A 16,953-nucleotide genomic window follows, 5' to 3' on the forward strand; every position below is an offset into this window, starting at 1 on the left:
CTGCATGGAAGAGCCCATCCATCCTCAAGGAAACAACTGCAGGACCAAACGCGGTTTCACAGGGACTAGGACCACGCACAGGACATCCACAAGAACACTCCAGTCTCTACGTATGACGCTTCAACTCTTCATCTCACTGATAATGAAAATAAAAGCCAAAACAAACTACATCCTGCATAACACGGCCTTGGAAGGTGACCAGTGCCATGCAGTCGGGACCGTGAGGTCCAGGAGCCTGTCTGCTGTCCTTTAAAGTCTCCCAGGTGCTGGGTGGCCATGTGTCTCCCACTTAGGCAGTTGCTCCTCAGCCACTTACCACCTCCTGGACTCCTGGAGCCAAGTTTTCTTGGTGCCCGGGTCCCTGGCTCCTCCCAGGTCCCACCCACCCCTGAGCCTGGTGGAGGCGTCATCTGGGAGTCACCAGGAATGCCGTGAAGAGCAGCAGGAGGCCAGAAAATGGGAGTGAAGGCAGCTTCAGGGAACACGTGAGGGGCTCCACAGAAACGTCCTGTGCCCACCAAGGACCGTGGTGGCGCTTCTCTTTCATAAAGGCACTATAGGCAGAGAGGTGCGCAGGAGCGAAGGCAGGTCCCGCCCTCTGGTGTGGCTGTGTGCTGCAGTCGCCATCTGCTGCTCTCCTGCTCCCCAGACCCTACAAGGACACTGCCTCACCCATTCAATGAGCACGGAGGTGGATATCTACATCTTTGTGCCATGGGGATTTTCTAACTAAAGACTGTGGTTCTAGATGTTTTCTCTCAGGAAAAAAAAATGGACTGTCCAAACAGAAACCCTAGGAAAGTCCCTGTGTGTGCTTTTAACATGAAAAACAGCGGTGCAGACGCCGGCAGCCCTGCTCGCCTGCTGCGTCTGTCTGGGCTGCTGTTCTCCACCTGCAGGATGGGGCTGCTGTACTCACTACCTCCTGTGGCAGCATGTGTGAGACAGAGAGAGTGAGCACATGTCTGAACAGGGGGCCTGCTTCAAGCTACTGTACGGTGAGGTCCTTCTGCCTGTCCTGCAGTGGGGACACTTCCTCCTGAGAAGAGGGGATTCTTGACCTCCACATGCACAGAGGCCTAAAGATGCAGGATTTCCCAAAGGAGCCATGGAAGAAAATCTTGGCCCGCCTCTTGGTGACAAGCAGTGTGGCCTTCTCTCATGGGTCGGGATACAGCAGAGCAAGAAGTCTCTTCCTCACAGACAGCTGACCTTCTGAAGCTTCCCACCAGGAAGACTGGGGTGCCTGCTACGACACAACCCAGCTTAATAATGTGACTGCGGTTGGGGGGCAACCCTAGACCCTAGAGTAACCTGAGACTGTGCATACCTGGCTCGGCTGGAAGGATCCAGAGGCTGTGGGTAGGCTCTGGGGAGGTTTGCGAGCTCCTGTGCCATCACACGCTGGGTAGAGTCATCTTGCCACGTGAAGCCTGTGGGGACAGGGGTGAAAACTGAGTTACTGATTCACAAGTTTGGCAGTGCTTCTGCCTGCGCCACATCCCGGATGGCTCCCTCACACTGCTGACACCACATACAAGCCGGGGATCCCCCGCTGCTCCTTACTAGTCAGGTCTTCTTCACGGAGTCCAACTCTCTCAAATCTCTAGACCAAAAAGACGACTGACACTTTTCCCATTGTTTCCAACAAGCACAATGGTGCTGGCTATGGCGGAAGCAAGACCCTTAAGCCAAATGTGATGTCGGTCCCAAGGGGGACCCTGTCTCCCTCGGAGGCCTTGGTCCCAACAAGAGATGCTTCCCCTCCACAAAGGGCATGTTCTTGTCCATGCTTACCGCCATCTTGGCCATTTTTGTCCTCCCTTACCCCATGCTGCTTGGGAGCGAGTGCTCAGGTGGAACAAGGGGTGTTGCTCCAGGAGAGCGACTGCCACGGGGCTTGACGCACTGCCTCTGGGAACCAGTGACACTGTATTCACACTCGAATGTTATGACAAAGAGACTTACAACAAGGGCAAAGCAGTTGTGAAGGCAAAATCCATGTGATTATGCATTAATTACATGCGCTGTGGATCACATGATAATTAGGCTCAGAATTACCAAATAACTCCTAAGAATAATTATTATGCAATTTGTGCATTTTAGATCTTATGGTAACACTTTCGCACTTAGAACTACCCCATGCAATTATCCATAATTATCTAATCCCTAAATATCATGTAATTACAGAGGTATATTTTTATGCCCTGTACAAAACACATTACTAAAATCTTCAAATCAGAATGGCTCTGTGCGTGTGTGTGCTGCAAGTCCAGAACACACACTCTGGATGGAATCGAAAGAGAGCTCAGTAGACGTGATTGGCCTTCAAGAACACACTTAGATATTGTTTTCAAATGCAAATCTAAATTGTTCCAAGTTTACACATGGCAATCCAAACAGAGGCCACAGTCCTAGGTACCAGAAGGCCCAGCGGCATCACTACCAAGGCAGGTGGCCTTCTGCTTGTGCTAAGTAGCTGTCTTTGGCGTGTGACACACAGAGACTGGGTCACTGTAGGGACAGTGACCCACAACCACTGCTGCACACACTCTGGTGTGGCTGCACTTGACTGAAAGCAAACCCACCCTCTAGTGAAAGCAACTGAAGAGAGCCCCTGCAGAGGGCACCGTCCACGGCTCTGCTCCACCCACCCCAGGGGCATCTCCAATGAAGAGGTTTTGCAAGTTGAAACAACATCTAGCCCTTTGGATTTAGAAAATAAGCACATTTTAAGTATGGCATTCCCCAAGGATAGCCATAATATTCATCTTTATCAGGAAACAAAATCAAGGGCACAAAAGGGAAATTCCAGGAAAACAATTTCATTTATAAAATTAGGCAACTGAAATTCAAGTATCTCAACAGCATGGAAGCCTGAGCTATGTTGAGGTGGGACCTACATACAATAAAGGCTCCATTGTTAGGGCAACTGCTGGTCAGCCAGAAAAGGCCGTATGTGGGAGTGCAAGGAGGGCCCAGGACCCTAACCAGACCACTGAGCCTCTCTGGGAGGAGGAGGAACCGTGCTCTTGGGTGAAAAATGAGGTAAGGCAAAGACCTGGGTGCTTCAGCATCCCCGTGAAGTGCTCTCTGGGCCTAAGTGTGAGAGGCATCCCACCCCCCTGGGTGACGTCAAGGGAGGCAGAGTAAGGAGACCCCAGGGGTGGAAACTCCCGCCCTGCCCTCAGGTGTCCACAGAGGTGAGTGGGCCTGGGCTTCTACCTCCCAGCACCCATGCTCTCCCTGGCCGGGCAGTGCAGGAAAAGCTGTCACCACGTTTGCATGAGCTTCAAAGTCTCATAATATACAAAAGTAACCAGTTTCAATTGAAAATCATTGCTTACAAGAAGAACCAAGAATGCCTCAAACTGAAAGAACACAGAGAATCAAGAGATACCAGCGCTGGGATGAGAGGTGTGAGACCCCATGGCGCCATGATGACACTGCCTCCTAAGCCACCGTGCGCACACCTGAGACAGGCCAAGAGCAGCATCCCCGCCAACACGGGTGGTACGAGGAAGACCCCGATGGGAGTCTCATGACTAAGGAGTACAGTAAGAAACACATGTTCTACAGAAAGAGGGGAGAGTCAGACATGGAGACAGAACAACACAAATCCTCCGTTTCAGCCACGGAGAGCGAGCGGTCTGGAAAATGAGCAGAGGCTCAGAACTCTGAGGCCGTGACCACAGAACCGCCGTTCATGCCACAAATGCCTCAGAAGTAGAGGAGAAAGAAGGCAGGGCCAAAAGAAACTCGGAAAAATAATGGCTGAAAACCTCTCAGTTTTGACAAAAGACAAAAACTTAAAACTTCAGGAAGCTGAATACACCCCAAACAGGATGATCCTGATTCTTCTCCAAGATTCATTATGATTTAATTTCTGATGACCTCAAAGAAAAAGTCTTGACAAAGACACAGAAAAATGATGCCTTCTTTACATGCAAAACATGATTCATACGACAGAAGATTTCTCATCAGAAACCCTGGAAGTCACGGGAAATAGCAGATTTTCAAGTGCTAAAGAACAAGAAGAGTCGGCCCAAGATCCGTCGATTTACCCATCCATGCAGCCCATGAGAATATCCTACAGGAATGAGAAGGCAACCGTCAAGCTCTCCAATCCACAGAGCCAGGGAAAACCCTTCAGGAACGAGGAGACATTGAGATGATCTAAATAAAGGAAAGAGAAGAGCTAAATGAACTACCCTAAACAGATAGGAGAGGATGGAAGCAGCACCCTACGAATCAGGAAAGAACAGGGCAGGCAACAACACCGGTAAATACAGGTGCCTCCTCCTCTTGAGCTCCCGTGTGAGCACGGCTTCTTCTGAGTCCATGCAGGAGGAGTATTAACAATCATATACACATGAAGACCAGTAAACTGTGTTCATTTAACTGGGAAAACAGACCCCAGCGAGCTATGATATGTAATTATATATCTACACGAAGAAAGGCATCAAGATATCAAAAACATCAGTTCAAAAGCATAGCCCAAAAATTAAAATGGATTCCCCAATGCTGAAATAACTTAAAGGGAGGGAAATAAAAACAGAGAAGTAAAAACTAGGAAACAAAAAATCAAACATTTAAGTTCTAGAATATCAAGGACTAGATTGAATGTCAATACATCAATGAAAACAGGCATTGGCTGAGAGGATTTTTAAAACTACTCAACTATGTTACCTGTTAAACTGACTTCAAATATAACAAATAGGAAGAATGAAAGTAAAAATATGGGAAAAATACAGGCATTAAAGAGCAGCAGCAATGTGTACTTTAATATCAGATAAATGAATCATCAGAGAAAATAAAATTAAGAGAGAGGGGAAAATTACATGGTGATAGAAGGGTTAATCCACCAAGACGCAGCAGTCCTAAACAGGCATGCACCAAATGTCAGAGCAGCAACATATGTGGAGCAGAAGTTGATCGAACTAAAGAAGAAATAGAAAATTCCAGGCTGGGGATGTGGCTCAAGCGGTAGCGCGCTTGCCTGGCATGCGTGCGGCCCGGGTTCAATCCTCAACACCACATAAAAAAAAAAAAAGATGTTGTGTCCTCTGAAAACTAAAAAATAAATATTAAAATTCTCTCTCTCTCTCTCTCTCTCTCTCTCTCTCTCTCACTCTCTCTCTCTTAAAAAAAATCTTCAAATTTATAAAAAAAAAAGAAAATTCACAATTAGAGCTGTTAGTTTCACATCACTTTCTCAGCAAATGATAAAAAACTATTTAAATAGAAAACCAGCAGATGCAGACAAGAACTCATGAGTGCCACTGGGCAACAAGGCCCGGTGGGCACTGGTGGAGCACGACCCAGCCACAGCGGAACGCATCCCATCAGCCACCCATGCGGCATGGACCAGGACCACATCCCAGTCAGCACACAGGCCTCAGCAGCAGGGAAGGAACAGGACCACAGAGTGTTCCTAACACTGCAGAGGCCTGCTGGTAATCAGCCTCAGGAAAATAATGGGGAAATCTCCAGACGCCCAGAAAGCGAACAACATATTTCTAAGTTATCCCTGGACCAAAGGGAATCCAAGGTGGTAAAGCACACTGTACTGGATGAAGCCAAAGTGCAGCAAGATCCCAACATTACGGCTCACAGTTAAAGCAGAGCTGTGAGGGGCATGTTTAGCACTGAAGGCTTATGTTAGGCAAAGAGAGGACTCAAATCAGCAATCTAAATTCCAATCAAGAATCTACATAAAGAACAGTAAAATAAACCCAAAGAATGTAGAAGGAAGAGAATGATAGGTCAATGAAATTTTTTTAAAAAAAATATTCATTTTTTGGTTGTAGTTGGACAAGATATCTTTATTTTGTTTATTTATTTTTATGTGGTGCTGAGGATCGAACCCAGGGCCTCGCACATGCTAGGTGAGTGCTCTACCGCTGAGCCACAACCCCAGCCCCAGTCAATGAAATTTAAATTAGAAAAAGAGAAAAATGTGACAACAAAAACTAGTTCTGTGAAAAGATCAGTAAAACCGACAAACTTCTAGCAAGAAAAATGAAAAAAGATATAACAAATTGCCAATATAAGTAATAAAACAGGGAATATCACTGTAGACATCGAAAGGATAATAAGAGAATCAACAACTTTACACACATAAACTTTTGACAACATTGGTGAAATGGTGGAGGCCTGGAAAAATATAAACTACCATAATTGATCCAACTCAAGACAGAGAGTTTTAATAACCCTGTAACTATTAAGGAACTGGACTTCAGAATTTAAAACCTCCCCACAAAATAAACATGCAGGCCCAGATGGAGAATTTAGAAGAATCCTACCAAACGTCTAAAGAAGCATTAACATAAATTCCACATAATCTCTTCCAGAAAACAGAAGAGGAGGAAACAGTTTCCACTCCGTTTCATGTAGCCACTACTAATCTGATATCAAAGGCAGACCATGACAGTACAGGAAAAGAAACCTGCAGACCAATATCCCTCATGAGTGTAGATGCAAACGACCTTTAAAAACATGTGCAAATAACATCTGGCAATACATGAAAATGATCATTCACCACAGGGTTTATTTCCACATAAAAGGAGAGGCTGGCTCACTATTCAGAAATAAAATCAGTATAATCTACAATATTAATAGACCAAAGAAGAATAAAAATCAAACCATCATAACAATCAAGGCAGAAAAAGCAACTGAAAAATGTAATGCCCATTTATCATTAAAACTGTCAGAAAAAAAAAGAATCAAGGATAACCAAAATTGATAACAACTGGTCAACGTTTTGCCCTGAAAAACCCCTGAGGCTAAAGCCAGCCACACCTATTGGCACAAACCGAAAGTTCTCTACTGGGGGTTTGGAACAAAGAAAGATGTCCACTCTCACCACCATATTCAACAGAGTGCTGAGAATTCCAACCACTGCAAGGGGAAATAAGGGCAATAAAACATGCATATCAGAAAACTGTACCTATTTCCAGATGACATGGCTGTCTACATGGAAAATCCCAAGGAATCTATAAAAGAAAGAAAGAAAAACCTCCTAGAACTAATAAGTTCATTTCCTACATACATACAAAGAGAACTGACATAAAATACTATTTATAGTTGCTTGAAAGTTTAAATACTTAGGGATGAATCTAACAAAACATGCATAGGACTTGTGTACTGGAAATTACACAATGGGATGAAAGAAATCAAAGATCTAAATAAATGACAGCTAAGCCATGTTCATAGATCTAAAGTCTCAATGTAAAATTATGTTAATTCTCCCTAAATTGATACACTGTAAAGGTTTGACATAATTCTGGTACAAATTTCAGCAAGATTCTTTGTAGGTACAGACAAGCAATTTATATGGAATAACAAATTAACTAAAGTCACCAAAACTGCTTGGAAAAACAGAAATATAGCAATAGAATCATTGCACATCATTTCAGATCTTATTCCATCAGTACAGTAGCCTAGACTATGTAGTATGGGTGGAGAAACCGACAGATAAATCAATAAAGTATGATTGAAAGCCCAAAGAGTACTTCCTTGGTGGTCAGGACATCCTGGAGGTGACTGAGACATTAGTGCAAGAACCCTCCAAAAGGGGGGATGAGCATCTATTCAGAAATATGAGAGCCTGCCAAGAAGCCTGGGATGGGGGAGTGCAAGGACCCTCCAGTGGTGGGGGTGAGTGTCTAAATAAAGACTCTAATGTGGAGAAAGGGATGCCAGCAGGGGAAAGACCCCAGATAACCTCCGGGTCTTATGTTAAAATAGTGTAAAGACAGTCCTAGGACAAAGGGAAAAAGAAGCCACAGATGATAAAATACTGTTGTTTTATTTGAACTCACTGAGCACAAGAATCTCCAGGAAAAATTCTAGGCCTAGGGATAGGGAAGAAAATGGAAAGCACAGATCCTACCCAGGTCTGAGTCATACTGTAAAAGTCTGCAACAGACTCTATTTTAATTTGTAATGGCTTAAATCTGATAGTTCTTCTGTCTCCTACCCATAGGGATTTAATATTTGGTAAAAAGGTACAAAATCATTGTTTCCCGTCTGTTCTGTGTGTTTCTGTGCACATCTTGTATTGTATGTTGTGTTTACATATGTGCTTGTGTTTATAATATTACATGGTACCAAAATTAGCATATAGGTAAATGAGCACTCATCAATTTTAAAAAAGAAATGGATCCAAATGCCTTTCAGTTCACATAACTGAAATTGATTACATAGGTATGAATAAAGATGTCTTTAAGATTACTAACCACAAGTTTTTAGGTAGCCAGCCAATCAAGATAGTATTGATTTCTATAAAATATTTAAAGTTCAACGTCTATTACTTCTAAGGAATTTTCTTTGTAAGAAATAACTGACTCAAAGTGTTAAGTAGACTTATTAGATGCCTTGATTTCATGGGTAATATAAGCTTGATATGAGTAAATTAATTTTAACATAAATGTGATTAATCTCCATAAATATGTTTGTGAGAAGAGACATCTGATTAATTTACAAAGCAAAAAAACTAAAACATCAACTAAGTATAAATTCAAGAACACTTGGTTTTTCTTCAATTCCACAAGGTAACATATATTAGGATATATTAAATGTGTTTTTATAAATTAGTAAATGAAAAAAAAAGTTCAAGATTGCTTGTTTCTGGGTCTTATCCTAAAAACAAGGTTACTAAGAGTTAAAGTCCTGACAGGTATAATTTAATATGCAAAGAATAAAGTTTCAGCTTTATTTCAACTAAAGTACTGTAAAAAGGTTTTAAAAAGACTAATTTGTCTAAATTCATAAATTTCATAAGGATTGTTTCAGAATGTAACCGTTAATATGCTAATTTTCTATGTTGAAAAACAATAAGGGCTCCTTTAAACACTGATCTGCTCTTACCTATCAAGATAATTTCTGGTATCTTCTAAGTTTTATTACTAAAATTACTATCTTCTAAGTTTTATTACTAAATGAAAGAATTGGGGTTTGTACCTGTTTCAAACTCTTCTAAATGATTACTTCATAAATGTATGTAACATGTATATTTATGTATACACCTGAGAACAGTTTGAGCCTGTTAAGTTCTAATGTAAAGTTAAACTTAGTTAATGGACACCTATGTAACTGTGACACTAACCATTACTGGCTTCTCTACATATCAGATACATTCATGCTCTTCAAGTATACCACCCTTTGAAAATGTAAAGCTTAATTCGAGAGCATTTTCACCAAGTTGGTGTTCTTCAAACAAAAACTGTCTGTAGCAACAGTCTCCTTCAGCTGTATATAGAAATAAGCAATCTGCTTGGTATTTATGTCATTTGATGTTTTGTAACTAGATAAAGGTAACCTGTTATCAATGAGTTTTATATCACAATTCAGTCTGGCAACTTGGTTTTAATCAAGACCTGGGGAGAAGGAGAGCTTCAACTGACCTGAAAAGGACCTTATCAAGTGGACCCTGATCACTGGGTGGCTATCTTAACTGTTAAAAAGAGAACTCATTTCAATGGGTGGTTTCCAACTCAAAAAGTCACCATGGCTAAGATGGATGGCAATACCAAAGGATAAAAGAACAAAAATGAAAATGAGACCAAAAGGTATAAAAAAGGAGACTTGTGAGAAACAGAAAGTTCAGTGGTCCCTTTTTAGCATATAACACTTAGCCTTAATTGCTCAAGAAGTAGGCTCAGCACTCTCAATGCTCAAGCAGTGTGTTTTAATTATAGTCCTTCCCTTTGCCGTCCCCGGTTTTAAGCCACTTGCATAAATTACAACCCCAAGCTCCTCCTATCAGAGCAGGGGACAGTGCTACATTAGGGATACAAACAGGCGGACTGCCACCCAAACATGCTTGCTTGCCAGACTTTGCTAAGTTGCACACCTTCTGCAAAGTGAAGTTTGCTTTGCCCAGCTGCTTCCAACCCTGATTCCCTGAGGCACCCAGGTATTTCTAACAGAATGGAAGGAGGTCTCCTGTGGGGGGTGTGCATATGTGTTACGCAGCACATTTCCACTGGGTCACTCCTGCCGGTGGGCGTGCTCAGCCACTTGGTGTGCGTGTGTATTGAGGAGGTCGGGGAGCTGAGCCCACTTCCTGAGCCACGGCATAGCCGCTCCACCTCAGAAGTGCCAGGCAGCCCACACTGGTGGTCAGATCTGCACACAGTGGATGAAATGCGAACCAGGTGGAGAAGACAGGTATTGTTAGGCATTCCTCTCTCTGACCTGTGAAGATCTGGGTCCTGCTCCCCTTGGGAAATCCTATTTGATGGCAACATAATGGAGTAAGGAAGGGCAGGCGTAGCAAGACTGGTGAAGGCCCCTGGACAGAAGCCCCTGCTCACAGTGGGTAGGGCTCACCAGAGGACCAGGATGGGGAGATTCATGAGGAAGGAGATGGGAGAGACACCCAGGCTTGTTCAGGAGCCAGAGCATCCAGAGACAGCACAGAGTGTGGAGGAGTGTTGAGAGCCACAGCCGAAGCAGCCCCAGCAAACTTCCAGCTGATTGGCTCCTCTGCGGTGATGCTCATTGGGCTGTTTCCCTGCCCTTTCAGACCACGGAGCTGCTCACTGGGGGACTTTTTTGGCTCCACCCACGTGACCCAGCCAATCGGCCTCAAGAGCAGGAGGAGTGGGGAGGTGGAGAGGCTTGTGGGAAGCCGGTGGTGGCAGTTGGGCTCTGAGGGTTTTTCCTGAGGAGCTGTGTGGTGTGGTGTGTGTGTGTGGTTCTAAAAATAAAGTTTGTTTCTTTTGACAAGTGGCTCCTGATTGTGCCCAGCCAGACTGTGGCATTTGGTGGCTTGCACGGGGAGCGACTGAGGGTAAGTGATAAGGTAAACTGCTTGCCCCTGAGGGCAGGGCCAGAGGATGGGTAGCCATTTTAAGATTCTTCTTTTGTTTTGTTTCCCTCTTGTTTTAAGTTGCCTGTCCCTGGAGATGAGTGAGATGGAAGAAAAACCGCTCACATCTGAGGAAAAACTATTTGCGTCTGAGGAACAAATAGGGAGAAAGGACAGATGGACGTTTCAGGAGGATAGAAAGGCTGATATAATGATTTTGTGTTGTTCCATTTTTGTTTCATTCCTTCTCGGCTTTGTTTGGTGTCATCTTGTTGGGTTGTATTATAGTAGAAATATGGGATCAGAAATTAGTAAAAAACAAACCGAAAGAGTGTTAAGTAAATTGTTAGAGGAAGGAGGCATCTCAGTAAAATCAAGAGCAGTCAGGGCATACGTTGATACAATACAAAAATGTAGCCCATGGCTTTTTAAGGAGGAGTTGTTAAATATATCACAATGGAACCATCATGGTGAAGATTTAAAAAGAATAGAAAAGAAAAGCCCAGGGACTCTGCCAGTTGGCACATTGCCATTGTGGACGTTCGTATCTTGTTTGCTTAGTCCAAAGCCTTCAGTTCAGACAATGGTAGAGGAAGGAGAAGACATATTGATTCAAGTAAAAGAGAAGGTCTATCAAGTTAGTCAGACAGAGGAAAAGATTCAAGTAAAAGAGAAGGTCTCTCAAGCTAGTCAGACAGAGAAAGAAAGTGTAAAACAGAAAAAGCCATCAGGGGGAAAGTTACAACAGGAGACTGCTACTAACACCTTTCTATCACCACAGGGCGTAAGTGTCCAACCAACAGCGCCACCTCCATATGCTGGGAGGCCCCCAACCCCTGCAGTTGATAGATGGGATCCTGAGACAGGATCTCAAATATTAACATGCCCTGTATTTGAGCAGGCAGGAGGGCAGCAAATTCACCATGCTTTAAATTTCAAAAAAGTGAAGCAGCTAAAAGAGGCTGTAACAACCTATGGTCCTCAAGCACCCTTCACTGTAAGCATGGTCGAATCCATTACCAACTTTAACATGACGCCAGCAGATTGGGCTAATATGTGTAAAGCTGTGCTAAATGGAGGGCAATACCTGTTATGGAAGGTTGCCAATGAGGAATTTTGCAAGGAGACGGCTAGGCGAAATGCAGCAGCCGGTTATCCTCAGAGAAATCTAGATATGTTGTTAGGAAAGGGACCTTATGAGGGTCAGCAGCAACAAATTGCATACGATCCTGCTATATACTCACAAATTGCTGTATATGTGGTTAGAGCATGGAAGACTTTACAAGGACATGGAGGTTTACAAGGTCAGTTATCTAAGGTAATACAAGGAGCTAATGAATTTGTAGATAGGCTTATTCAAACAGCTACCAGAGTTTTGGGGAATACAGAACAAGCAATGCCATTAATAAAACAACTGGCTTATGAGCAAGCAAATTGTTGGTGCAGAGAGGTCATTAGACCATGGAAACATGAAGACTTAAACACATATATTAAATTATGTGGAGACATTAATGAACAAGGGCGAGTCTTGGCAGCTGTAGTACAACAGGTTTTAGATGCCAGGCCAAAAACATGCTACAATTGTGAACAAACAGGACATTTTAAAAGGAATTGCCCCATAGAAGGAAGGTTTAACAATACTAAGTATCAAAGGGGTAGAATACAGGGTATTTGCTCACGATGCCATAGAGGGAGAACAGCAGCCAATTTGGATTCCAGAGAGATTAACTAAGGTCCTGACCCAGTGATTGTCTGGAGTCGGGGGTCTGTTTGCGTGTTTCCACAGGGAGAACAGCAGCCGATTTGGATTCCAGAGAGACTTAACTAAAGCGATTTCTACAGACCAAAAAGAAGATGATTTGGCTCAAATCCATAACAGCTGATATCCAGAACTCCAGTTTGGCTATCCTTATATCTACGACAGTGGTTCTCCCACACCTGGAGGCTAATGAAACCAGGATGCTTTTTTCAATATCTATTTTTATTATTGCCCTTTCCCACATCATGAATTTCTATTTTGTTTTTTGAGCTCATACAGACCTAGGTTAATGTTTTGCTGATCAGTTCTATTTTTTGACTATGGAGTTTTTAAACATTGCAATGGAGATTTCACCTGTAAAAAGTTACAAGGCCTTTACTATTATGTTATGTGTTGTATGTATTATGTGTGCACAGTTGTGTTTTGTGTTGTATGTTTGTACGTGCGTATGTCCATATATCATATATGACGAGCGCTCATGAAAAAATGGATCCAAATTTTTTTTCTTATTCACATGATTTAAATGGTTTAATTTAAATTGGGTAAACAGCTGTTGAGGATTGTTTTAATATGTGAACAAAAAAGGAGGTTAATAGATCTGTTTGTTTACTTTCACTTTTCCTTTTCATTATATTTAATAATTCTATTCAGGATAATGTAAATTGTTCAGAAAATAGTGAACAATTTTAGTGCCTGCTGGAATGTTACATAATTTTTTCTTTAGCCATCATTGCCAGAATTCCTATCTTCATCCCAGTGCTGGTGAAGACAAAGATAAAACCAAACTACAGCTTCTGCAATAGCTATCACTGAACTGCTTGCAGAACTTGCCCGGACTATGTATCACTTGTATGCATTGTGAACTATCTGTTGGTGCAGTGACTTGTGGTAGTGTTGGGGTATTTTTGCTGATGGTGTCATCGGTGGTACAATTTTTCCAAAAGGAGCCGTCAATTGGCTTGGTGTATCCTCCTCCTTCTGCTTGTGATGGTCGTTCAGCTAAAATTTGGGGGCCTACAGAGGTGAGGCAAAGAACTTTACCCCCCCACCACTAGTACAAAGGCCTATCCACAGGTGTGGCTGTATGCTGGACTGGTAGTCAATGACGGGTAAGATCCAATTGCAATGGTACAACCTAAGGCAGGAGGCTGACGCCTTGAGGTCAGCTCATCCGATCATGGGTAAGGACCATGGGTACTATGGACAACCTAAGGCAGGCACCATCCCTAAGCCACCTGCTTGTTGTTTAATTAAACAGAAAGGGGAGATGTTGAGAGCCACAGCCAAAGCTGCCCCAGCAAACTTCCAGCTGATTGGCTCCTCTACGGTGATGCTCATTGGGCTGTTTCCCTGCCCTTTCAGACCACGGGGTGATGCTCATTGGGCTGTTTCCCTGCCCTTTCAGACCACGGAGCTGCTCATTGGGGGACTCTTTTGGCTCCGCCCACGTGACCCAGCCAATCGGCCTCAAGAGCAGGAGGAGTGGGGAGGTGGAGAGGCTTGTGGGAAGCCAGTGGTGGCAGTTGGGCTCTGAGGGTTTTTCTTGAGGAGCTGTGTGGTGTGGTGTGTGTGTTCTAAAAATAAAGTTCATTTCTTTTGACAAGTGGCTCCTGAATTGTGCCCAGCCAGACTGCGGCAGAGGAGTGTGTGCTTCCCTGTGGGGAGGTGGACAGAGAAGTACAGGGATCCTTGGGGCCTCAAATCAGCATGGGAACCTCGAAGGGAGAATGCAGGCTGGCAAGAGGGGGTTACACAGGTAACAGACACTGGCCACCACCTGGGAGTGTCCCAGGGACCACAGATCAGTGAGTAAACCTAGCAACAAAGGGGCTACAGGTGGAGAGGCTTGGGAGAGAAGCAACCTGATTTGCAGGAGGCTCATTTGGGGATTGAGCAGCAGCACCATTTTGCCCCTGTGACCAACAGGGGAGGACTGAGAGGAAGGAACCCCAGAATCTCACCCCTGCCTTCTGAGTCCATTGAGCCCACTGGTCCTGCCAGAAAGATGCTAATGGGAAGTCAGGGGTCAATTTGAGCTGAGGAGTGTGATCAGAACTAAAGACTCAAACATTTGGAAGCTAGGGGGATGTGTCTGGGCTCCAGGTCAGGACAGCGGCACAGAGGAACCTGAGGCAATGACTGCTTAGGAAGGAACTGGCTCCTGGGGTGCAGATCAGCACTGAGCTTGGTGCCAGCAGTGAATCGCCATCATCTACCTTATCTACCATCATCTACCTCCTCTGCCCCTTCTGTTCCTTGAAAACAGGATCTCATGACAATGCACAGGGTACAATGTTGGAATTCTAGGTTATGGAGGGGTGCTGCTGGCCTCATGGAGTAGGCCCATGGGCAGGCAGCAGATGCCCAGGCCCTATTACTCATCATAGTGAGCCCCCTACTCCTCCTCTGAGACTAGGGAGGGCCATCTGAGTTCCCTTGGGTCATGAAGGAGAAACCCTGGAAACTGCCCATGGATATTCCCAGTTAGATGCAGAGGGAGGCACGTGAGTACCCTGGTGATGCGGTCCTGATGCCCAGGCTCTGAGGCTACCCTTGGGTCTGCTCGTCTCGTCTCTGGTCACCAGAGTAGGCCCCACCCCCAGCCTCCCTTGACCTCTTCGGGCAGCCACTCGAGAGCTGCCTGTTCCAGGTGCCCTTCCCCGGGAAGCACGCTCAGGAGCCATGAGCCATCTGAAGGGCCCCAGAAAGCAGGCATCCACCCACCTTCACCTCTCCTTCCCCCCCCTGTGCAGGCCAAGCTTATCAGTTAACTCAAAATACACTGAGCGGCAGGAGAGGCATGCCAGACACTCAGCTCCAAGAGCCACTGGGCCTTGCCTGCTCGTCCTGAACACTGAATGCATGGGTTCTGCCCCTCGTGCTACCCTGGTCATGCTCACAGTTTCTGTGCCACCAAAAAGTCCTGATTGGTGGAGCCAATTTCACTTTCAGTTTCAAGTCTTAATCATTACAGGCTTTTTCCCTTCCAGCTCTTAAAATGGAACTTCCCCATTATTACAGTACTAGCAAGTGGGGGCCTGGGCACCCATGAATGAGGAACCCCAGGAGGACCAGGCAGCTCTGGGAACCATTGCTGGTTCCAGGTGCTCAGCAGGAGGGGATGCACCTCAAGTCTGGAGAGCTGGGTCTCAGAAAGAGGAGCCAGAACCAGAGACCTAGAGAGACATGGCTCAACAGAGAGCTGAGACAAAGCCCGGGCACCCCTGGCAGCTGCCGGGCCATGAGCTGTCTTGCATCTCTAAGGCCACAAGTACACACAGCCTTGGGACTTCAGGGGTCAGTTGAGGGGACCCAGGGCCAGGCAGGCAGTGAACTAACACACCCAAGACCTAGGGCCTCTTGAGGTTGGTCACAAGCAGCTACTCCTGTCTTCCAAACAGCAGGACGGTATAGAAACCTCACGTAAGAACACCCTTGGTAGGCACATCCCATTCAGAGAAGAGTATGCAATTCTGCTTCACGGGATTGACCCAGCTGTCCACTCTGATGGGGTAACCAGGTCTGTTTCTAACTACTGGCCAGGAAAGAGCTCAGGAGACAGACTGCTCTGGAGCTTCTCTGTCACGAGAGCCTCTTTTCAGCCCACAAGCCACAAGTTGCACATGGCAGGCAGCGCGGCCGGCTCTGTACCATCAAAAGCTGCAGGGTGGCTGCAGCCTCCTCTCTGCCCAGTGGTTTAGCAGACAGGAAATGGCCTACTCTGTGCCCCTGCCACCACACGCATTGCCAGCATGGACCCCCCCTGTACCCCCACCCGCTGCACCCTTTCCCTTGCTCCTCTGACAGCTCCAGGAGGGCAGCTGCACAAACAAGGCCCTCCTCTGGCACAGGCCTCACCTGCCACACCTCCTCCAAGGCTGCCTGCTGGAGAGAGCCTCGCTGCTCAGGCTGCAGCTCCACAGGCACAGTGCGCAGCCACTGGCCTCCAAGGCTGGGAAGGCCCTAGAGCACGTGCCCAGGTATGAAATTCACCGTGAGGCTGAACTGGGCATGCAGCTGCAACTCTGGACCTCGAGGGAAAGAAAGGGGCAAGAGGGGGAGGAGCGACTCTAACCCCCAAGGAGGGCACTGGGTGCCGGGGCTCACACACATGACCTGGGGGACACTCTGCTTTGTCTGACAGGTGTGGAGGAAGAAGGCTTTGATGGCTACTTCTTCCCCTACCCTCAGGCCACCGCAGCTTGAGGAGCAGCAAACAGAAGAAGTGTGTGGCACAGGAACAAGACACAGAAAACCAGCGTCACGGTAAATACGAATAGGGAGGTAGAGCAGGAAAAGGGGTGTCGATGCATTCAGTAAAGACCCAGACAAACTCAGGGCAGCGTGTCCTGGGAGAAGTCCAGGGGTGGTTAAGGCT

General features: G+C 45.5%; 1 protein-coding gene across 3 annotated transcripts in view; it reads right to left on the bottom strand.

The window, feature by feature from the left end:
- Ptprn2 (protein tyrosine phosphatase receptor type N2) overlaps positions 1-16,953 on the bottom strand; it is a 769,678-nt gene that overhangs the window by 502,295 nt on the left and 250,430 nt on the right. For 2 of the 3 annotated variants that reach the window (XM_046427071.2, XM_058574871.1), the window contains exon 4: positions 1,331-1,433. In XM_046427071.2, the coding sequence (XP_046283027.1) occupies positions 1,331-1,433 (103 nt within the window). Of the gene's footprint in view, positions 1-1,330; positions 1,434-6,949; positions 6,996-16,953 lie in introns of all 3 variants that reach the window. The other variant, XM_058575062.1, reaches the window with a different exon arrangement.

This window comes from Marmota monax, unplaced genomic scaffold (assembly GCF_021218885.2).
Source record: "Marmota monax isolate L192 unplaced genomic scaffold, Marmota_monax_Labrador192_F-V1.1 WCK01_AAM20220418_F8-fsc00275, whole genome shotgun sequence".
NCBI classification, from domain to species: domain Eukaryota; kingdom Metazoa; phylum Chordata; class Mammalia; order Rodentia; family Sciuridae; genus Marmota; species Marmota monax.